Source organism: Vanessa cardui, chromosome 4, assembly GCF_905220365.1.
Source record: "Vanessa cardui chromosome 4, ilVanCard2.1, whole genome shotgun sequence".
Classification (NCBI taxonomy): Eukaryota; Metazoa; Arthropoda; class Insecta; order Lepidoptera; family Nymphalidae; genus Vanessa; species Vanessa cardui.
Window position 1 is genome coordinate 12,894,827 of NC_061126.1, and position 25,252 is coordinate 12,920,078.

The 25,252-nt window shown below is 32.4% G+C and overlaps 1 protein-coding gene across 1 annotated transcript in view; it reads right to left on the minus strand.

Annotated features, from left to right (window-relative positions):
- Window positions 1–16,728, minus strand: part of LOC124544467 (nephrin-like) — a 131,529-nt gene extending 114,801 nt beyond the window's left edge. The window contains exon 1 of the mRNA XM_047123032.1: window positions 16,581–16,728. Coding sequence (XP_046978988.1) covers window positions 16,581–16,656 — 76 coding nt within the window. The 5' untranslated portion in view covers window positions 16,657–16,728. The remainder of the gene's footprint in view (window positions 1–16,580) is intronic.
- Between the last annotated feature and the right edge of the window lie 8,524 nt (window positions 16,729–25,252).

Consider the following 25,252-nt stretch of genomic DNA (forward strand, 5'->3'; position numbering starts at 1 on the left):
TGTCAGTTTCTATTACTGATACTTCAAAATGACAACGGAAATTATTTTACGATTTGCAATTTTCCATCGAAGTTTTTTATCAATGTCTCCAATTGAATTGAACAGAAAAACCTGAGCTCCTTTAAAGACCATACTATACTCCAATAGTTCTGGAGCAACTGTTCCTTATAGTTTCGAACAAAACAAACAATTTAACAGATACAATAGATAGATAATTCAATGCAATTACTCAAATTGTTAGTGCACACCACGAAGTTTTGAAGTTTGATCGCATTTGACATTCTACACTAAAGCGAGATTCTTGTTTCTATTCGAGAACTTCCACTTGTGTAGCACGATAAATTTCGTCTGTCGAAACACTAACTTTGTCGTGATTAAGCTGTTTTCACCCGAGGTCAATATAAATGAAAACATACGACAACAACAGCCTGTAAATTCCCACTGCTGGGCTAAAGGCCTCCTCTCCCTTTGAGGAGAAGGTTTGGAACATATTTCACCACGCTGTTTCAATGAGGGTTGGTGGAATACACAAGTGGCAGAATTTCTATGAAATTTGTCACATGCAGGTTTCCTCACGATGTTTTCCTTCACCGCTGAGCACGAGATGAATTATAAAGACAAATTAAGCACATGAAGTAGCTGGGTTTGAACCCGCAATCGTCGATTAAGCTGCAGGCGTTCTAACCACTGGGCCATCTCGACTCAATGAAAACATTATTTATCATAAATAAATAACAATTTGAATATAAATTTATATTTAGAAACTGTATTGTAGACATTTTTTTAATTAACCAATTTAAGTATAAAATAACTCTTTATATCTCTCAATGTTCAGACATCTACTAACAAAAGATCAAACACAAGTACACGTCTCAATAAAGCACAGTTCACAAATTATATCCAACACTATTTATACAATAATATATAATATTTTATTACTATCCCAGTAAATTCTGGCGAAGTAAAAGCAACTTTGCGATAAACGGCAAAATTAATCCTTAATATCATACTCAAAATTAGCGACGTAGGCCCAAATAAGTTGGCCTATCTTGTTGCGAAAATTCCGAGTCAGCTTCACGTGGCACTTTGTATCCGATGCTCATAACTTCGGGCACTTGGAAATATTCCATCTCCCTTTTCAGGAACGCGAAGGAAAGAGACAATAACATCGTAACCGATACGAAGTATGTTTGAACTGTTAGTGACATACCCAAATTAGATGGTCTTCGTATTACTCCAGCAAATTAAGCATTCAGCAACAGACATAACTACGACAAAGTTTCTTGTATGAAATGTATATTATGTGCAAATACAATTTGTTTCGGCTTCGTTTCACGACGAAGTACGAAATATAAGGGTGTGTATATGATCTCTTGGCGATTATATTAAACCGATTTAGTTTATTATTTTGACAGGGTTTTAAGTAGAAGGGTTTTTGGATAGTTTTGTAATGGTGTTAAAATTATCTTTAGAAACAAAAATCTACCCAATAACATAATGATTATGACTTTTCACTGATTTTTTTTATATTTTGGTACAGAGAACTAAAGGTTTAAACTATCACTTTCACAAGCCACAAATTTACACGTAAAGCAAGGTTAGAAAAAAAAGCAAAAGATTTTACGTTCTATATTGTTTTAGATAAAAAATAAACATATATACGTGTTCTCTCGATAAGGCCGCCTGTTACACCTAATGCAATATCATACGTTCAACTAATATAACGTGTATAAATATTACGAATTTAATATATTTTGTTTACTTGACTGCTGTGAAAAATAAACAGTTAATAGAAGAATATAATAAATGATCTTATTTATATGTAGAGAAAATTGTGAACAATATATATCGATATAAGATTGTAAATTAACATGGTTATTTTTATTATTACAGTTATTATTTACGGGATATTTAAAATGTTTTTCATTTTTATCCGTTGAAGCTCGATATTTCGACATTATCTACGAATCTCTTGTTCGCGAGACTGAGCAACGGATACAAAAAAAAAATCGTAAATATCCCGTAAACAATAACTGTAATAATATATATCGATGATTGAAAATCGTCTGAAAATAACACATATGTCACACAAACACACATACACAGCACACACACACACACATCAGTCGAAATGCGAAACAGCTATACACAAGGTACAATAATAATGAAATAAACTTATAAGCAGCCTTTAATTAGAACCATATCGGTTAATAGATGGAGAGCTCTATTAATTTTAATTGATGAATTGTTTTGAAGTCGGTTGTGGTTCTGTTCAATGTTTACATTGGCTTTGTCGCAGTATCGTTATTGTTGTGGTATCAATTACAAAGCCGAAATTGAAATTAATATCACGGGAATTCATTATTGTTGCTCTTGTGGAAATAGAATGTTATTTATTTAGGAATTCAACGAGTAATTGAAAAAAAATCTGAATGGTATATTAAAATATACAATGAGGTAAGTCTGAACGGAAATGTGGAACATCGAAATGATTTATAATTAAAGAAAACTCTGATATACACTAATGTACAATAAAATTATTAAAAAATTAGATTTTATAGAATGAATATGTTTTATTTATGTACCTAAAGGCTTAGCAACAAAGTATATGAAATATGCATATAGAGGAGCAGAATACGGTTGTAGAGGACATTTGACGGCCTAAGAGAGAGCTACGTCGTTTACCGTCACAGCATTTAAATCGGTTGCACCCAAAGGCACGCCAGTAGATGTTCCACGTCAAAAACAAATGCATATTCATATTATTACATAGCATAAAACAAAATCACTTACTGCTATTCGTCCCTATGTTTGTTTTTTTCCTTATATCTTTAAAATAACGAAACGAATTTTGATGAGGTGTATTTTAATGGGTAGAGTAATTTGAGAAGGTTTTTATAGACAATACATGGACAATATAGTAAAGAAGAAGAAAATTTTGAATGTGATGTCGTAAACAAACAATTTCTCTAGTATATTAAGTATCAGCATTACACCCGTGCGAAGTCGGGGCGGGTAGCTTGTATAATATGTATATTTTAAAAGGATTCTAGAATTGTCAGTGCTGTAGTCAGTTAAACGTTGATTAAAGCTGACATAAATGAGAGGTGGTTCACCGAGGTCATACTTCATAGCGTGACGATTTAAACGGTACAGAAACATATTTTCTAAACTTGAACAAAGAATTTGAATCTTAATATAATCATAATAAGAACTATTATAATTTCACCAAAAAATGGGTGTTGTTGAAAGAAATTAAGTATTTCAAAAATTATGACATAATTAATATTGCAGATATAAGGGCCTAGATATTGTGATTATACCGTGACAAAATACGCAGCCATTAATACTGTAAGGGTTAAAGGTTGATTTGCGTGTCTGTATGTATTTCAAAGTAGTGTGTTAAAAATGTCGTATATAATAATAGCGTAAGATAATTTTTGCCCCAGTGATTATGGGACAACAGCAGTACATAAAAAACCATTATGGTCTGATTTTGAAGAGCTAAGAAATTAAAGACGATTCTTGATTGCGATTTACTAAGAAATAAAAAAAAAATTAGTGAGCGATAGTATAATTTCCAATTTTCAAATAAAAAATCATTTCCTTGATTTTTATCTCTATATTCAAAAAAAAAACACAAAAAAAAGTAAACTTCTTAACAGGAAAAGTGGTCTGCCAACATCATGAACTTAGCGTGTAAAGAAAAATCGATGCCTTTAATAATCTCATTTAACATGTACCGCTGAAATTGCTCGAGTACGTCAAAGTAGTCAAAAGTTTACTTTTAATAGCTACATCAACCCGTCGCATGTGTATAATTACATTGCATTTCTCAGGTTAGCTGTCAAATGGCGTGATAGCTTTATTTACGGCGTGTTCGATGAGAAATACTAACTCGACTGCTGTGGGTTATTATCTTCGTAAGTATCTTACTGAATTTAATTAAATTTTGACGACCTCCATGGTCGAGTGGTGTGTACACCGGTTTTCATGGGCACGCCACTCCGAGGTCCTGTGTTCGATTTCCAGCTGAGTCGATGTAGAAAATTCATTAGTTTTCTATTGTCTTGGGTATGGGTGTTCGTGGTACCGTCGTTACTTCTGATTTTCCATAACACATGTGCTTTAGCTACTTACATTGGGATCAGATTAATGTATGTGATGTTGTTTAATATTTATTTATTTATAATTAAATATTAATAAAAATTTACAACCGTTAAAATTGAAATAAGCTGAAGGTGCGCATTTGAGGATAATAATGACTCATTCAGCATAACAGGTTCGTCTCTGAAATATACATTCCGTACCGGTTTTAGCTTTACTTCTAAAACAATTCTGTAAAATGACAATTCAAAAGTACTTGTAAAAGCCTACTTGAATAAATTATATTTTGATTTGATTCGATTTGACGCTCCGGCACGAGTCAACAGTTCTTGTCTTCGTAATTTAAACAAATCATAAATATAAATACTCCTTCGTACTCTCATAACGAAAATTTTAAAAAAAGAATCCTCTATCGAACGAATGCTTATAAAACGAAATATCCAAACGAACAAATATTCTTAAAACGCAAGAAAACAGTGGCTGGAGACTGCCTGAACAATATGTATGCAAAGTTAAATGGCTAATTCACCCTTTGAAAACATGTAGTTGCGAACATTCACGATACAAAAGTGCACAAGCATGAGAAACAAGTGCAGATGAAGTCGGGAAAAGAAAACTACAAAAGCGAAAGAACATTGAAAATGTACCAACTTTGTGAAATCATACTTCGTTTCCTATTTCTCAACCGACACATTCCTTTGAATGATACTCGCGTTATTACTATGACCATTAGATGTATTTTTCACAGACAAAGTGTGTTTTGTACGATTTAGTACTGAAAGCATTTTAACTTTTGATATCGCTCTGCGAATTGCTACGGGTTTCATACAATGGCACAGGCAACTCACCATTATAACATTAATACATTGTACGTGTGTTACGACTCGCCCTAAAGGTTCGTAACCAACCGTCTTACTTCCTATTCAATAAACAAAAGGTAAACTTCTCAGTCAAAACGAATGAACTCCCGTATTCTAATCTAAAACTTGAATATAGTATTAGTTATACTGAAAAAGTATACGCATACTTAGACATGTATTTTTCAAGACTATAGATTTTTAAAGGGATTTTTACAGTTCCGTTATGAAAAGTGAAAAGTATAATGTTGACTGAACGCTTTATGAGGCTTTGTGACGCTACCGTCGCTTATTCAACGTTTATTTCTCATAAACCTATCAGGTTGGCCGATGGGGAATAATTTTTCTTTATTTCTTAACTTACTTCGCTGGCTTGGATAGCGTAAATACGTCGTTTTTTCCACTCCTACTGGGTCTGTTGGTTCAGAGTAAATATTATTACATCGTACAAACGACTAGGTTAAATTAGAGAAAGGTGCGTCTTTTGGGAATTTCCCTTTATTAATAATATAGCTAAAACCTTTGCACATTAATAATCTTATGGGATATTGCAAAGGTAGATAATTAGGCTATTATACTGAAATCACAACACACAATTAATAAACTTAAATCATTATTAAATTAGCAGGTTTTATAAACTATATCTACTTTACGATTGGTAGATGAGTATCTAAGTTAATTTTGTAATATAATGTTCAAAAATACTTTGATAATATGTATATTAATATCAAATATATTAGATTTAATTTCATTTTCATCATATATACAAATAAAGAAAATCATATAACACATTAGCATAACAAAAGCCTTAAATGCGCTGCCATCCGTGAGATTGAAAACATTAGATACCTACAATTAAACTAAACCTCCCACCGTTCGAGATTCTTAACTAACAATGAAAAAATATTAAAGTAAAAAAAAAAGTAAAAGTAAAGTAACAGCCTGTAAATTCCCACTGCTGGGCTAAAGGCCTCCTCTCCCTTTGAGGAGAAGGTTTGGAACATATTCCACCACGCTGTTCCAATGCGGGTTGGTGGAATACACATGTGGCAGAATTTCTATGAAATTTGTCACATGCAGGTTTCCTCACGATGTTTTCCTTCATCGCTGAGCACGAGATGAATGATAAAGACAAATTAAGCACATGAATCAGCGGTGCTTGCCTGGGTTTGAACCCGCAATCATCGGTTAAGATGCACGCGTTCTAACCACTGGGCCATCTCGACTCTTAAAAAAATATTAATCAGTACAAATTCTTAGAAAAAAAAAATGTAATTCGAATTCGTTATAAAAACACCAATTATATAAATGATCTTACTAATTTCACAGGAGGACGATCTTAAATTATCGCGGTACATTCGACTTCGCCCAAATATCCCAATTCTCGGAAGCAATTTCGGTGTTTTCGATGAACATTACACGCTTTGCGGTAATACTCGCAATAAAACGAACCTTTTAATGGCAAAGACCAATTGGAAATCGTTTGTCCGTAATGATTTAACAGATACTTGAACCGTTGAAATTTGTTTGATAGCCGATTGTGAAAATTTGGATACGATTAATTTGTTGGACGGTCAAGGCCTTGGAGAAAGGTTTGACAAGATTTTTTATTAAAAATTTATAAAGATGATGCCCTGAGTTTTTCGTAGAATACTTTTTTTATCTCAAAAGAGTTTATCTAAGCATTTTTATTTTATTTCATACAAGTAGTCGCCCGTGACTTCGCTAGCGTTTTATGGTTGTTGGTTGTCATGTGTTAGGCAAAAAAAGTAGCCTATCGTCCTTTCTTGGAGTTTAAGTTTGCTTTATACCAAATTTTATCAAATTCGGTTCAACGTTTTGGTAGTGAAAGAACAACAGTCAGATAGAGTTACTTTCACATTTATAATATTAATATAGATAAGGCAAATTCGTTATGTTTATGAATGTTATTATTTGATATAAAAATTAAAGTACTTTAGAACATTGTCCTAATTACTGATTACTATTTTTATGTTGGGTTTCGTCAATATGTTTTAAAGCAGCTATTCTCAATGAATTTGACAATTGTATCATTACAGAATATATTCTGTAGAAAAATTCTGTAAGAAATACAATTTTCTGTGGATGTGATACTAAAACGAGAGTGTAGGACACACTATGTGAAACTGCAGAAGTATCAGACACTGTTACGAAAATGAGTAAGGCTTAACAGGTTGGTATAGTTACGTGCGATACCCATAGTGCCGCAATAGCAGTTGTCGACACTTAGCACTCAAACGTTTATAGCGGTGGTTAAACATAATAGCGAGCGAAACGCGTATCGTTAATAATAATACCCCAATATCAAGTGTTACTGCACTTCGTTTATGCTTCATAAAAACAGTATCAAGGACATTTCCTTTTCAAATGTGGGTATCTCATAAAACTTATTACACACTACGTTCATAAATTTTTCTTCCTATATCCGACAAAAATCACGCACCTTTTTGCCGCCGGCGAGCGAAGTAGTTCTTTCTCATGCAAAATACATATACAACGCACGCAACCCCTCCGTTCCGATTTATTTTCAAAAGGAACAATGCGAAACAATAAAAAAGCGGCGTACGTGCGAACACGACTCCTCGTATCGCGTGACCTTCAGGATAATAAGTGACGGCTAGGTCGGGATTGAATTTATTGTTGTGTCATTTTTTCCCCTTTTTTTATTATATTTTGCAAATAGTTTAAAGAGCTTCTATTGTATTTGAGATCATGACTACAATAAATAAATCCGACGCAGACCCTTTTTGCATTTGAATAAATACCAAATATATGCAAAAGAGTTAAATGATATTAATTAAACGTTCAGTAAGGTATGGGGTGAATATAAATATTGCCAATTGTAGGGACACTGTGCGAGTACTGTAACTGTAATGTGCGGGTTACTAGTAATAAAAGTTCGTTTAATTATTGGTGAAAAAAAATGACCAACCTTTGTTAAAGTATACAAAATAATAACGCAATATTATCGTGTCGAGAGAGTTCAGAAATCCTTTTATTTCATTCTTCCTTTCTTTTTTAATTCGTTGACCCAAAAATACAGCAGCATAACATAACATAGAATTCCACTTAATTTTTTTTCTTTATAAGTCTCTAAAAATAGTAGTCTTTCTTTATGAAAAGGTCCTCCTCAAGCGAAAATGATAGTCTATTTGTTTGTAAAGCCTTTGATGGTACCTGCTCGTTTACATTTTTCCTCTTCCGTCTGTCAATCGTGTAGTTTCTCTTGCTTTTGTTTCTTACATCTTCACAACTAGACAGGAAGTCTAATCCGCGTTTTACTTGAACGTGTTTAATCTGTTGCTCTGTTAGCCAAATGTTACCACATTAATGTTCTTCAGATAATTTATGTAATTGATATATCTTGTGCAATACTTAACCGCACACCCATTTTGAACTGTTATTTTAAAGTTTTTAATGATTAATATATATGACAATATAATAAGAACAATTAATAAATATAATAAATAAAAATAAATACGACACAACATCACATACATGACTATGATCCCAATGTAAGTAGCTGAAGCACTTGTGTTACACACAATTTGAATTTGACATTTTTCAATTGTGAAATTAACTTAAACCGTGTTTGGGTCTTGTTGCACAGATAATTAATTATTAGTATGTTTTGACTTAAAATTAAAGTATGAAATAGTAACTTGTTCTTACCACAGCCATCAAAAACTGCGATATTATGATTTAATTATTTAAGTAATAATAAGCTGAAATGTATGACAAGAACACCATGTGCCCCATGTGGGTCTAACGAAGAGTTAAATTGCAAAGTGTCAGTATTTTGATGTAGGACTAAGGATGAATTACATAATCATAATCAATTTCTGAAATAAGAGAAATTAAAGTATTTAATATTATAATAAACTCGACATAATACCTTCCAACAAGAGTCGATTTTTATTGGACTTTAGTATTATAATTCAATACGGAATAAATATACTTTTGCATATTTTTGGATGTTCACAAAGAATATTTAGAGGGACCAACTGAAAAGTCCACTTTATCCACCCCAAGGAATTCTCAAGGAATTGTACAGTCAAAAAACACCCGACCCGGCGGTACGAAAACATTTTCGATATAAAAAGCGTAACTCCTTGTGTATATTATCAAAGCCGGCATACCTTGCCTTGCTCAAAGGCTCACATTCTCGGCAATCTGAGGCGGAATTCCAGCCGAGATTTAACTACACCATAATTTTACTTGGCGCTGCACTGACAGGCGCCCCCTTCGTTTTTACTCGCACTTTTGATTATACCAATTCTCGTTCGTGTAACGCAGTTGTCAACATCTTTATTAATCCTTAACCTTAACGAAGCGGATAATAAAAAAAATGTTTGAAACTTTGTGAAATAAAAAGTATCATTGCTAAAAACAGATATTTTCTATGATTCTTTCAACCGACACGTACAAGTTTCCTAACAATGTTTTTTGACATCACTCTGTATAAATTAAGTTCGTTAAAATGGGCATCAAGATTTGACCCGCAAAAGTCGGTTAAGTCGGTTCACATATTCTACAGGGCCATCTTAGCTCTTTTTTTTGAAATTTTGTATCTGAATCAAAATTGATTTTACCATTACGTCATTATGTTTATATTATGCATGATTAAGATAAAATTTATTCAACAACAACAACAACAACAGCCTGTAAATTCCCACTGCTGGGCTAAAGGCCTCCTCTCCCTTTGAGGAGAAGGTTTGGAACAAATTCCACCACGCTGTTCCAATGCGGGTTGGTGGAATACACACGTGGCAGAATTTCTATAAAATTTGTCACATGCAGGTTTCCTCACGATGTTTTCCTTCACCGCTGAGCACGAGATGAATTATAAAGACAAATTAAGCACATGAATCAGCGTTGCTTGCCTGGGTTTGAACCCGCAATCATCGGTTAAGATACACGCGTTTCAACTACTGGGCCATCTCGACTCAATTAAAAATAACATAATGATAACATAAAATTAGATTAAAAATTTATTCGATTTAATCTAATTTTATGTTATAATTATTTATTTGCCAGCACGTCTTTCTTGCACAAAATAATTTAATCTAAACGGAAATGTAAAGTCGGCAACAATATGCATAGGTGATTGTTTAAGACCCTTTCTTATATGACAAAATGTCAAGCTTACGTAAATGACAGAAGCAAAACCTCAAACGTTAATCTCATAATATTAAACGAGCAATTCTTGTACGTGTACATTCTACGAAGTAATTTCGTGCATCTCGGAAACGGATCTAAGGATTAAGGTCGAATTTTGTTTAGGTAAGGCTTTTTACGTTTAGCTATACAAATAAATATAAGTAGGTGTCATTCCTTAAGAAAAAAAAACAAATAACTTTTACTAATTTAAACCAAGCGACACTCAGTCGACCATATATTGTGTTCTTTTAAGATATACACACACACACACACACAGGGACACACGTAGAAAAAGAAGCAGCAGTACATTCATTTTTCTATTTTACGACGTCATATTAGTGGGTAAATCAGTCATCTGATGGTGATTGGACCAATACCGATAGACAATCCACAAATGTTAAGAATCTTTCATATCACCAATGCACCACCAACCTTTGGAACCAAGATGTTATATCCCACTGTGTCAGTAGGTAGAATTTATGATTACCAGGTAGTACTTACCAAGTCAAGCTATTACTTCGAGAAAATCCCTATTGGCCTATTGTACAGACAAAGTTGCTTGTAACATCTAGTATTTATTAAGAAGCTTCTACGGAAATTTCTTTCTCTAACGCCTTTTCGCAGTCACAGTTAACATAATTGAAAAAGCATTAACTTTATTAATGTAGATGTTCGCTTGATATTTTATTCAAGATTTCACTTATCTTTGATTAAAATTGTTTCCATTTGTTAGATTAAAATGTTTTAGACTAAAATTGGTTTTAAATTATGAGTATTTTCTTATAATTGCCGCTTAAATTAATTTAATTAGGGGAAAAATAGGGCCTAATTATGTTTCTTTAAAAATCAGTAATATGAACATATTTTACTGGTTTTGCCAGTCGGCTGTACTTTCATTGACACAATATTATTCTTTCACTTTACGGTTGCGATCTGGACACATTCCATCTGGAAAATTTGCGCATCTGATGGGAGTGGTTCCGCATCCTTATTGTTCGGTTTGTGGAGTTGTGGAGGATGCCTGTCATGTTTTGATGGAGTTTGTCGAGAACGAAACTATAAGACGCCAAATCTTTTGTGATATGCTGTTCTTATAAATATCGTATTCAAAAATATTTGTCAATATAAAACCCTAACTGTTCCCAGCAAGTAGCAGTTGTTTATTAAAATCAGAGGCACCAGGTAGTAACATCTTATACAACATTGTTAGCCTCGTCTGTGAACTCAAAACTGCCCCGTAAGTTCGTAATATACCTGCCTTTATTTTAAAAACGCTATTAAAACTAGTCTTTAGCCGTAAACCCCGGGGATATGAGCTGATTTTATAAAAATATATAACGTTCACGTAAACTTCAAAATTTGTTATATGAAACTAACTAGGGCTCAGTGAAGAATATACGAAATAAGATGATACCGAGATCGTAAAACGAGATAGGGCAACACGAACATAATCCACGATATTGTTTTATATCGGTTGGTACGAAATATTAAATTTTATTTAATCTAAGCGTATTATCAAAATTTGTAACGAGATCAGGTGTTAAAGTCGCTGTGTTTTTTTTCTTTACAATATATTATTGACGTGAATGGGTACAATTGAAGTCTTTATAAATAACTAGTTGTTACCCGCGGCTTCGCTCACGTTTCAGAGATTGCTTGTCTGCGATAGGCAAAAAGTAGCCTATAGGGTATTCTTGGAGTTTAAGTTTCCTTCATACCAAAATTTCATCAAATACGAATGAATTATGCGGATGTGCAAATTTGTCGTCGTTGACACTAAGAAATAATAACCATTTCTTAAATGACAACAATGTTACATCAACCTTAGGAGCAAAGATATTTTGTCACCTGTGCCGGTAGTTACACAGGCTCACTCACCCTTCAACTACGAACACACGATAATAAGTATTGCGGCTTGACAAGAGAATATCTTTGGGTGGTACTTACTCAGACGGGCTTACATAAATGCCTGTCACCAAGTAGCTGTCATTAAGCAACAACAATAACCCATTCCTTACAGTATGTCGCCCGCATTTCTCAGTACTTGTAATTACACTGACACCCTTCAAACCCGTATTGGACGCTTTGGATATTTGTTATTGTTTTAATTTATGAGGGATTTTAAAAACAGTTCATTCAACATCGTTTAATTATTTTCAAGTAATATTTTATTAATATAAAAAAAATTAATACCATTAAATGCTTAAATAGATACAAATATGAACTGAAACAAGTTACTGTATAAATCTTGACCGTGTGGAATGGTGGCAAGAATGCTAACAACATTTCATCGCTGAATCGCAATTCCGATCCTCTGGGCAAAAAACACACCAGCCCTCCTGTGACCAGTAGAAGCAATGAGGCGAGAGATTTTTAAAACAAAGTGTTATTTTTTCAAATTAGATTATTTTATTGTATTTGTTATTTAATTCATAATACGTACGAAAGCATCTTCATTCCAACCGATTGTACCAAAACGCATCTCGTTTTTAATTTTACCCATTGTTAATCCAGACGAAAAATTCTAAAAACAGTTTTGTCCTTGTTCAACCTACGTTTTACGGTAACTGTTTATTTATTTTCGCGTCACGCAAAAAGCATATTAGTAGATTTTTATGAAAAATGAATCCATAACTAATTTTGTAACAAGAGTCATGTTTCATCATAGCAATCCATCTGATTACATATATAATCACATGGATTACTTTTTATAGTCAAAGTTCGAGGTTATAAATAATTGACGGAGGATTATTGATAATCTGTATATGTATGTAACCATTTAGTAGTAGTGCTTTGTGCAAGCCCATCTAAGTACCACCCAGTAATCAGATATTCTACCTATCAACAGTAATACTTAGTAGTACTTAATATTTTATACATATAAATTGTGATGGCGGGTGGTGAACACTTATCATCAAGTGACCTAATTGCTTGATAAAAAAATATGTGAACGTATTTTTCAAATGTAATCGAAAATTCTGTTTACTTATTTTACGTGTACAGTTGAATCGATTTTCTCACGTACCTTAAAAATTTTTGGGTTCAATTACCGAGATTTTTTCACCAGAGAAGATTAAGAGGTTATTCCACCAAGCTCCATCGATACTTATTTGAAATAATACGTCACAATCGATTACGAGAGGAAACACAGATACAAATTAAGTACTAAGTCCACTTTATTATTAAATTTGTTTGTAGGTAACATCAAAATATAAAGCAACAAAAAAGTATTCAATAATATGTAATGTGAATAAAGAACGATACAAAAAAAAAACGATATAAATAATATATTATATTTATTTGAAAAAATAAAGATACTAATACTTTTTAAAGAATTAAATGTAATGTAAAATAATAATTATTAAGCAATAAGCAAGTATTGCGCAGTCTATGAAATAACCGCGCTCGTAACAGTAGGAATGCCACAGACTAAAATTTATCCAAGAAAATTGAGTTTCACAGTTCACTTTCAAACTACATTAACACTCGTCGCTTACAAAAATACAATGCAAAAATCACGTTAATGAAAATAAGCACGACACTACAAGTACCTTGTAAATATTCAACGGCAATCTAGCGCTAATACAAACATACAGCTTTGGAATTTATTCACGAAAGTCGTAAAATTATAGTGGTTTTATGAGAATCGTTTGTTCAACTTATTTTGTTGATGTATGTTTTATTTGTAATTATCGTTATGATGAAATATTTTGTGATTTGTTCAGATCGTTTTTGTTATGAATAAGCTAAGGACACTTGTAACGTTAAAAGTAACGTTGAACTTGATATTACACAATTATGTAATTATTTTTAAATAGTATCAATTTCTGTTGTACAAATTTTTCTTTTAAAATAATTGATATAATGATTTTTTTATTCAAATACTCAGCTAACCTAAGTGGTATCAAAATACATCGATAACTGGTAATGATTTGTTTAGTTAGTGTTTCTCTCTAGTTCTTTTCTTCCTGTCTATCATTTTACGAAAGAAAGAAAAACACTACCGAATTTAAGTGCCGTACGTTTTAAGGTGAATTGACTAGATATATTTTTTGTGATTTCTACTAGAAATATTATTTAAATAACGAGTAGCAACGTTTTGCAACCATTTCTATGAGAAAAAACCGTTATCATTTCATGAAAGCGTTATATTTTGCATTTGTAAAACATCAAAATATAAAATGTTGGGCTATGGTAATTTAAAAAAAAATAATTTTAACGTTTCTTTATTGTAACGGCTAGGCTTATTTTCGCACGCCTCGTTACCAGCACAATTTAAACACTTGAAAAATTATTATAAGAGCTTGCCCTAATTTCAACCCGTGAATTAAATTATTATAATATAATTATCATAAGATATATAATACTAATTATATTTCATCATCATCATTCTGCCAATCACAGTCCACTCTTGAATTTAAGCTTCTCCCAATGAATGACGAGGTACGGGTTTCTGCTTTCAGGTCATTAGTGCACTTATTTGTACCGTCCGGCATTGTATTGGGTAATGTAATATTAAATATAGGAATTTATTATAAACGTGGGAAAAGGGCGTTCTGGAAATAAGTGGTTTGTTCAATGGGTCAGGAATTATATGCCGATTAGAACAACTGTGAAGTATTATCAGCTAGATATTTATTTAATTATATATATAACTAGTTTTTATTTTACCGTTCAGTATTCTTCCGAGTTCTTTCAATAATATAGGAATAATAGAAATGCCTTCAAAATATATTTAAGTACAATTAAGATAAAAAGTAAAAATCTTATTAATTGAACATTTTTATTTTTTTGTGTTAGGTTAACTTTTTAAAACATCTTGCCGTATTTACATAAAGAGTAACCCAAAACCCTAAATTTAGGTTTTAGTTTGAAAACATGACTTAATAAAATAAAATGCTCCCATGGAATTGACTCGTCATCACAATTATTGCCCCAATTCTCTCCCTTATATTCCGTACACTGATAAAAATAAACGCAAAATATTCACTGTAACGAATTGTTTTATAAAACAACAAAAATAATAACACTTAAATCTCCACGTGCAGGCTGTAACGTTTCGGTGCTACCCGACATTCATAAAGGCTTATGGCAAAGCTGTGTGTCAACGCAGAATAAAACGGGTGGCCTACTTTGTACCGCGTAATTAAATAAGTATGACATGTTTTATATATTGAAGCGATAAGTTGCGTTGCGAAATCATATAATTGTTTCAAATTTATGGAATATTGCACTGAGTATTATAGGTATTACGTCGAATGGAACAGCTCATTACATGTATTAATGTCCCATTTTTTTTTATTGAAAATATGAGTACCGATCTTTATATCAATGTACTAAACCTGACTCAGTAACAGTAGTGACTCAACTTTATAGTACAATTAGAAGCACTTTTTGAAATGCAAAACAGCCCACAGCTGAATAAGTACAGAAATGTACAAGAGTTACGAGATATTTTAAGAGTGTGATTTTTGCGAATAATCCACGCCGCAGTACCGCAGGCGACGCGGTTAGTAGGTGGAATCTTCTCTACTAAATACTATGACTATTCAGTATAAAGGAGAGCGACCGCATTCTTGGTCATGCACGTAATCTCTCTGGTCGTATTGGAAAGCTGAGTCATCGGACTATGAACATAATGGGGTATGTGGTGCACTTGTGCTTACAGACTTGTGCACTATCTATACTTGAGCAGTTAGCTATGAATGACAGTTGTGAAAAAATATTTATACATAATTTCAGAATATTTTTAGATTTATTCAATACAGATCCTAAATTGGTAACATTCTGGGATTGTATATACATATTATATGTAGGTATACTAAATTTAGTCCATCTTATGTCATTCAGAGATAGGAACCAGTAAAGCCAGCGCTCATTAAACCAGTTAAGCCCCATACACTCACACGCATTAGAAAGCAAAAACAATATACTCATACACTTAAGAAAGCATTATATCGAATATGAATATGTATATTCGAAACCCGACAATGATTTTTTTACAACTGCTTTAGAGGAATTGAATAAAGAAAAATATTGCGAGATTTTGAAATTACAATGATATTAAGACATGTATTAATGATGTGCGTATGAACTTGTGTGCTTAGGCTGCAAATAATCCTTCTAATGTTAAATGCGGAGAAGCAAACAGCGTTCCTTGTTTGCTGTACGCCGTCTGCACATTGCTCTAGTGTGCAGCCTCACTAACGACGTTAATTATAAAAATATTACACACACATGCAACATGTGTTAATCTTGTTGCAGAATTATTATTAAGTTTCCTAATGGACGTTAGTTGATTATTCTCGCTAGAAATATGAATACAGCTTTAGCAGCATAGATATTTATTTAGATTATGATCTTATTAACACGTTCAGATATATATTCGATCGCTAGAGAATTATAATTCATATTAAAGTTTAATTATGAACTGACCTGCTATGTTGAAGCTGCCGATGATCAAGGTCCATAGGGAGAGCACTCGCGTCGAGCTGCGGAGCGAACACTCCATTTTATAGTTCTTAATTATTACTGCACTGCACTGATGTTTGATTACATTTTCGCATTCATCTCTTTTATTAAACCTGAAACCAAAGGAAATTAGATCTGATGTTAATATATTATCAGATAGATTTTATTTTATGAAGAAATAGTTTTGATTAATATGTTTCTCTTTTATCTCTATTAGATTTTAAAGAAATTATATTTAAAAGTACGGTTATTTAGGTTTTTATGTTTATAAAATCTTCATACCAGTGACTGATTAATCACGAACACAAAGAAACTATAGCAACTATATACTGGAATTTGGCCCGTAGGTCCCTAATAGGGTGTAGACATCCCCTAAGAATGAAACAAAAATTACGAAACTACACACCTAAGGAGTTAAAACGGTGTTGGAAGTTCGTGTTTCATGTATATCCTACGGACAACGCCGCAGGTTCAGCTAGTGTCATAAGGATATACTCCAAATCTTCTACTCACAAGAATATAAGTGACCTTATTAAAATGTAATTTACAGGCTGTTTTTTTTATGAAAATATTCAATATTGTTTAAATATTCCATTTAAAATCTTAGAATGAATTCAATGGCATATAATAATTCATTCAGTATGAAATAGTAATGTGTTTTTTGCTATATTTTTTTTTCATATTCGCTGATAGTAAGAACTCTGAACTTATCTTAGACTAAAGTTGTAAATCAAAGTAGCTGTCTCCGAAAGTTTCGGAGCCAGTATGCTTCAAAAATTTACCCGAAAAAGTAAGCCACTTCTCTTCTTAAAGCTATTAATTTTAACATACATTTCTTGATAGAGTCTTCTATACTACTTTTACTTGGTGGTAGGGCTTTGTGCGAGCCCGTCTGGGTAGGTACCACCCACTCATCAGTTATTCTACCGCCAAATAACAGTAGTCAGTATTGTTGTGTTCCGGTTTGAAGGGTGAGTGAGCCAGTGTAACTACAGGCACAAGGGACATAACATCTTAGTTCCCAAGGTTAGTGGCGCAGTGACGATGTAAGGAATAGTTAATATTTCTCACAGCGTCATTGTCTATGGGTGATGGTGACCACTTACCATCAGGTGGCCCATATGCTCGTCCGCCAACCTATACCATAAAAAAAAAAATATACCTTAAACGCGTTATGTAATCTTTATTAAAAAGGGCATGTACGTTAATAAGATACATTTTTTCTAAATTTAAGCTGTCCAATATTCTTTACTCTCTTATCTTGATATATAATTGTCACCAGTGGTGTTTTAATTTGGTAGTATGACTTTTCTACTTCTTTTTCTTATTTCCTAGTTTGGATACCAATTCAGAAGTATTGGTATTCAACCAGGAAAATCCCACTACTTTGGTGGTTCAAATATATCTAAATAACAATAGTATGTAAGTGTTACAGTGTGTAGGAAGTTTAAGCAAGTATCACAGGCACAAGGGACACGATAATTTATTCCCTAGGTCAGTGGTGCATCGACGATGTAAGGAAGGTTTATAATTCCTTACAGTCTAAAGGCGGTTATGACCTCTCACAATCAGGTGGGTTATCTGCCAGTCCACTAAACATATCAAAAAACAAATCGCTTTAACTTATTCCGTAGATCAGTAGTGCATCGACGATGTAAGGAAGGTTTATAATTCCTTACAGTCTAAAGGCGGTTATGACCTCTCACAATCAGGTGGGTTATCTGCGAGTTCACTAAACATGTCAAAAAACAAATCCCTTTAATGTATTCCCTAGATCAGAAGTTCATCGACAATGTAAGGAATGATTATAATTCCTTATAGTCGATAGGCAGTAATGACCTCTTAAAATCAGGTGGGTTATCTGCCAATCCACTAAACATATCAAAAAACAAATCGCTTTGGAACGCAGATGTTCCAAATTTATCGTTTCGTTAATTTCACGATATTGTGAGATCATTAACTTGACTTAATAGATAAGCTGAAGACTGAAGGTGATCAATCTTCATATTTCCCAAACAACAACTGACATAGTACGTTCGTCTCACTAAGTGCTACTAACGATCCGATTTCTTAGAGAAATGACGCTAAAATAAACCGAGAAATAGTAAATTTTCATTTAATTGACCGAGGCTTTTACGTTGATAGCGCCGGAGGTTTTGGTAAGAAATTTCAAATTACTTACCATTGAATAATTAAAGAAAAACGATTTTTATTTACTCACTGGTATAAGAAAACTGGCCTTTAAATGAAATCTTTAATAAAATTTCAATTATATTTAGGACGAATACAAATATTTTAAAGCATTATTAAACGAATTATTATAATTAATTAAAAAAATAACTTCATGTTTAATATATTTTGAAGAAAAGGAAGATAGCACTGTTTCTTGTACCTGATTGCTCGTATATTATTGTACAAGAAAAGACGTACGATTGACCAATTTTATCTACGAATAAAACACCTTTTTTTAATAATTTAAACCAGAAGCCAAATTTTTTACTTTAAAATTTAGAATAATAACCATATTGACATATCTCCACATTAAAAAGTAAAGTAAAATACTACCTTAAGTAAGGAAAGAATTAGGAACATATTCCATCGTTCTGCCCCAATGCGGGTGCAATTAACTCGTAAATGAATTAAAAATAAATATGTAATTTACAATGTTCTTGGTTAGTATGTAATTAAAAATTCCTACCATAATACTAATGAATAGCTAGCTCACTCTTAAGTATTATACAAACACACATAATTCTACATACATCATATTATTAATTTGGGAATTACGAAAGTCGAGATACATCGATTTTTATTACTCAGTCAACTCAGAACGGCCGATCAAATATAAAACAGAAAAGGGTAGTTTTCACTAACACGCAACTGTAACCGCGGGTTTACAACCAAGATCTTAAAAAAGTTTTTATTTAAAAAACCATTTTTCTTAAACCAGTGATTAATACAAATAGTATTTAATTAAAACCTCCAGCGTTAGCAACGCAAATATAATATTACTTGTGTTCTGCAACTGATGCGTCAAATAACATTGGTTAACATTAGTACCATTATTGTATTATAAAAATCACAAGCGTAAAGAATATTCACGATAGCAAATATGCAACTACGTGTACAAAGAGTTTCATACACACAAGACCGAAAATAATTCACTTCGAATTTTGAACATTCTTCAGAATGTTGTCATATAAAAAACAGATTTGTAATATCGATGGGATCCATTCCATATTGGTTTTGCAAATTCCTTTCTCAGTCGACGACGAAATGAAATTCTCGTATTAATAGTATTTTGTTACTATAATAATAATATGAATGGTAAAAATTTGATTTAATAGTGTAGGAAGTACCCATTATTGAAAAATAATAATAATAAAATATGTAGCAAAAAAATTTGCGATGCAAAGTATTTTAATAAGTAAGAAATTTGTTTCTTTGAAACAAGCAATTTAATTTAATAGAAGTCTAGAAAAACACTTGCCTTGCCTTAAGCGTTACGCTTAAAGAGACGCTATGAAATTGTTATATCAATAAAATAAAAATTGTTCGACTAAAGCTAGCCGATAGTAGCTGTAGATTTTTTCTTAGCAGTTATATGACGACCTCCGTGGTCGAGTAGTGTTTACATTGGTTTTCATGGGTATGCCACTCCGAGGTCCTGGGTTCGATTCCCGGCTGAGTCAATGTAGATTATCATTAGTTTTCTATGTTGTCTTGGGTGTTTGTGGTACCGTCGTTACTTCTGATTTTCCATAAGATAAGTGCTCCAGCTACTTACGTTAGAGATACATCAGCGGTATACGCAATAATGAATATATACTATAGTAGCGGCACGCTATGATGGCCGTTTTGACGTTTGCCCGCTCATGAAGTTTCGTATTTAATAAAAAATTACATCAAAGAAGCAAATTGTCGTTCTTTATTGTCAATAGTGACGTGTAATTTGACATAAAATTTATCGAATGTGATTTCTAAACTACAAATATTAGGGTACCGCGAAGATAACTTTTTTTTTTGCGTAAACGTGTACGTTACTCTCACACTCGACCTCGTACTCGGTGTTATATTTGTGTTGACAGTAAATATTTTATCTATTTTATAAATTATTTATTTTATTTTATTTATATATGATTTCGTTCGAATATATTACTGAAACTTATTTTATATTTTTTTAATTAAACTTTTTTAATCAGATACTTGCAACAAAAACTTGAATTAAATTACTTGCAAAAAAACAAAGATTTGAATATATCATATCGATAATAAATCAACATTTCACATCACATTTTTAATGTGTCAAAACGGCCATCGTATCTGGCCGCTAGAATATGTACTCAAGTACAGTACGACACAATGTAGATGTATCATCGGTAAATTTAATAAAACCGATTACTGCCGATTTATACAACCAATAGAAATAGCTTCCTATCGCGCCATTCGACGCTATTTTGTCGCTATAGATTCTAGCGTTAGTTCAACCCGAGGAAACAAGTGTATGTAAATTGACGTGTCAAATTGACGAATATATGTATTAGGTCATATATATATCAAGTTATTACTTTTGTGTAAAGGTCATATTCACGTAAGAAATAAATATTGATAATTTGATATAGCGTACTTCATTCGGATGACGAATTTTGCCGATGCTACATCTAAGTTGTTTCATTCTACAAATAAGTGAAATACCTAATTTCATAAGAAATTTCACTACAAAAACATAGCCCCCTAAAGCAAGATTATACCATGTCATTATATCATTTTACAGACTACCATTCACCAACATTAATTATTAACCCTCCATACCGACTAATGGAAATGCATAAGAACCCATTATCTATTATAAAATCGTTTAATTCTATTTTAGTATAAATTAATTCGATACGAATCTCTAAATATATTTTCTCGTCGAGTGAGTTCAATCGATTTTATGCTTGAAGTGGGCACTATGACAGCCGAAGTAGGGATCAGCATACGACATTTAATTTATCGCTAACCGATTTCTTTTGAATATACTGAATAATACCAAAATGTATTCAGAAATTGGTTCGAAATAAACAGTTACCTAAATGAGAAAATATGAGAGGTTCTGTCCATTAGCTGAAACGTTACAATAAATCAAATGAATTAATTGAATTTCCTCATTTTCTTGTAAAGTGGTTTCTCATTCGGAATAATTTTCACTTCTCAATTTACTTAAGGAATAAGTTTTTGTTATTACTAACTCGATTATACATATCAATTTAGAAGCTACCCTTATCTACATCAGATCTTCTACTACCAAATAAAAATATATGGCTTTTTGTGTTCCAATTTGAAAAAAAGTCAGCCAGTGTACCAACAAGCACAAAGGACCGAGGTTGGTTGTGCCTTGGCTACATACGGAATGTTTAATGAGACCACTTACCCTCAAGTGGCTTATTTGCATGTTTGTTTCTTCCATATTATGTTAAAAAATAAAACACTTCCAGGCATTCTCAAGAAAATTTGAAGTTGTCGACGTAGTTGGCTGATCAGAGTATATTATAAAACTAAATTGTGTTCATGAACACAAAAGCATTCTTAATTGCCTCAATGTTATCGTACACCAAGGAGACATTCCAAAACGATCGGAAAGAGTTGAGGCGCATGACCAACTTCTAGACTTCGGGCTACTGCTTCAAATTTTCGACGGAAAATCTCCGTAGTCTTTGGTGGACTAACCCTGGACGTAAGAACATGGAATCTAATATGTTAGCCAGTACATCGAGATAGTTTTTTTTTTATAAGTCGGTAAAATATAAAGGCGATTTCAAAGGACGAATTAAAATATTTCAACAAAAATATTAAAATTTTTCATTTCAATATATATTGCGTAGGTTAATTTTATCTCAAAAGAGAATTTAAGATCGAAATTTAAAATTTATTTCTAGTTGTATAAAAATTTTGAATTTTATCGCTGTTATGTTTTAAGCCTTTTATTTATTTAATTTTACATATTTTTGCTGGTGCTGCCGTACGCATCAACACCTAAATTAAAAGGGGGGGGGGATGAGATCACCTTCGCCCCTGGGGAGAACTATGAATGGAGTACAGTGGGAGTAAGTCATGAAAATTTCCAAAAAACGATTCGATGGATTGTTGTATCCATCACCTGACAATAACCCTCTGGACTTTTCGTAGTTTTGTTTTCTAACCTTGTTGGTTATAGAGGTGCAAAATGTTGATGAATACAAATAACATTTTAGGATTGCTTCCTTTAATAATACTCATAATATTTCGTATATATTTACTATTAGTATAATATTAATGTAAGAAAATATTAATAATTAATTGTAATATACTATGAATATTCATTTTTCAATGCCCACTTTCTAGTCTGTTTTTCATCTTTACTCATGGACCTCAAAAATATTTATTACACACAAAAATGAGTACAAGTAAAATTTTGCTAACAGCAAAGATGCTCAAATTAAATTTATATTAGACTTTCCTCTGAAAATAGCTTCATTTTGTTGGTCCATTAAAATTTACCACCTATATGTAAGCAAGAAAGCACATAATGGTATATCTTGGCCACAGAGGAATTAACGTGGTTTAAAGCATAAATGAAAGCGATCATAAAATAAAATATGTTACAAAACGATATGAACATAATAATTTAAGTAAATAATATTAAATACTGTTTTATTTATTGATGACAGATGAAAATATACAATAGCTTTTTTCTGACTAGAGTGTAAACCATTGAAAGAAAAATAAACCATTCCATACAGGGTCATTAAATACCCAAGAACCAAATAATATCAATTTAGATTTATAATTTATTAAATTTACTATTTAATTTATTTTATTTAGGTAGGGCTTTGCGCAAGCCCGCGTGGGTAGGTACCACCCGCTCATCAGATATTCTACCGCTAAACAACAGTACGCAGTATTTCGGTTTCGTATTCGGTTTGTGTTCCGGTTTGAAGGGTGAGTGAGCCAGTGTAACTACAGGCACAAGGGATATAGCATCTTAGTTCCCAAGGTTGGTGGCGCATTGACGATATAAGGAATAGTTAATATTTCTTACAGCGTCATTGTCTATGGGTGATGGTGACCACTTACCATCCGCTGGCCCATATGCTCGTCCGCCAAACTATTCAAAATATATATATATATAAAAGCACTACAGTCACTATTTAGTATAAAAAAAAACACTACCAACAATTCGGTAGAGACAATATCCTGATCTGAGTAGTGTGTGGGCGTTTTATCAGTTTGTCATCATTTACAAATAAATAAATTCACTAATTGTATAAATTTTATCTTTGCCACATGATGTTTCTTAAAAAACTTTTTCATTTCATTCAATGTTGGGTAGTAAAAACAGGTAAGTAGATCAGCCACACGGTCTGCACAACGACTTACCACAGGTGAGCTGGTTACAATATTATTAAAACATTAGCATAACGTATTTTTACTGATTCGATGTTATAAATTATTCGCGAACGATGTATTTCCGTTTGCGGGGAAATTCGAATACATTGTTTTCTTTGATACTTAAAGATTATATTAGTATAGACTTAGGTGTTTTTCTCTCACGAAGTCTTTTTGCTTGTGAGTTGGTTGCCAGATATTAATTATGTAGAATAGAATGCCGGAGTTGGTGATTAAGAGTATAGAAGTATCGTGTCAGACAAAAAGAAGAAATAATCTTCTAACCCTCTTTTTAAGTGGTTAATCGGCCCAGCAATGGACTTTCCACGGGTTGTATTATTGTTTTTACTGGTAGACTCCCGCAGCTTCACTCCTGTTAGGGTGTTGTCATTTGTCAGGATAATAAAATTTTAACAAAAAGAAAAACCGACTTCAAACAAAACACTATATTAAAACAAATGAATATGCACGAAAAAGTAATAAAAATAATTGCGTATTCAACATATTTTTAGAGTCTTCCTTAGTTAAATGAAATGAAAAATATTAGACTACTTAAAAGTCGATTAACGATTATATCATGTAGTTATACTTATTGGTATATTTGGAGCCGGTGTCAGCCACGGTGCCCTTACCTCAACAATTAAAAGAAAGAAGCGATACGAGCCCCTTGATTGATCCAGTATATTATTGTATAAAAGGTAATTTGTAAAAAACATATTTGTTAAAGTATTCTCGTATTGTTTTTTGATAGATATACTGTAGGGTTTTATTGGCTGACACCGACTCCAAATATAACAATAATTATAACTACATGATATAATCGTTAATCGACTTTTAAGTAGTCTAATATTTTTCATTTCATTTAACTAAGGAAGACTCTAAAAATATGTTGAATACGCAATTATTTTTATTACTTTTTCGTGCATATTCATTTGTTTTAATATAGTGTTTTGTTTGAAGTCGGTTTTTCTTTTTGTTAAAATTTTATTTATTTTTTGATTTTAAGTGAAGCTGATGTTGACTAACTAATTTTTTTTAATATGGATAGATTAAGCGTTCCGTTTATATGAGTCAGAAACTACTTCGAGGACAATTTCAAAGGAAACTTGCGAATAAAGCAAAAATAGACTTTCGAAAATGCGGATTTAATACGTCACGCGGCGTAAACTACAAGGATCCCTCGAAAGAGCTGTAATCGAACTCAGCAAAAAACTTTGAAAAAGACCAAC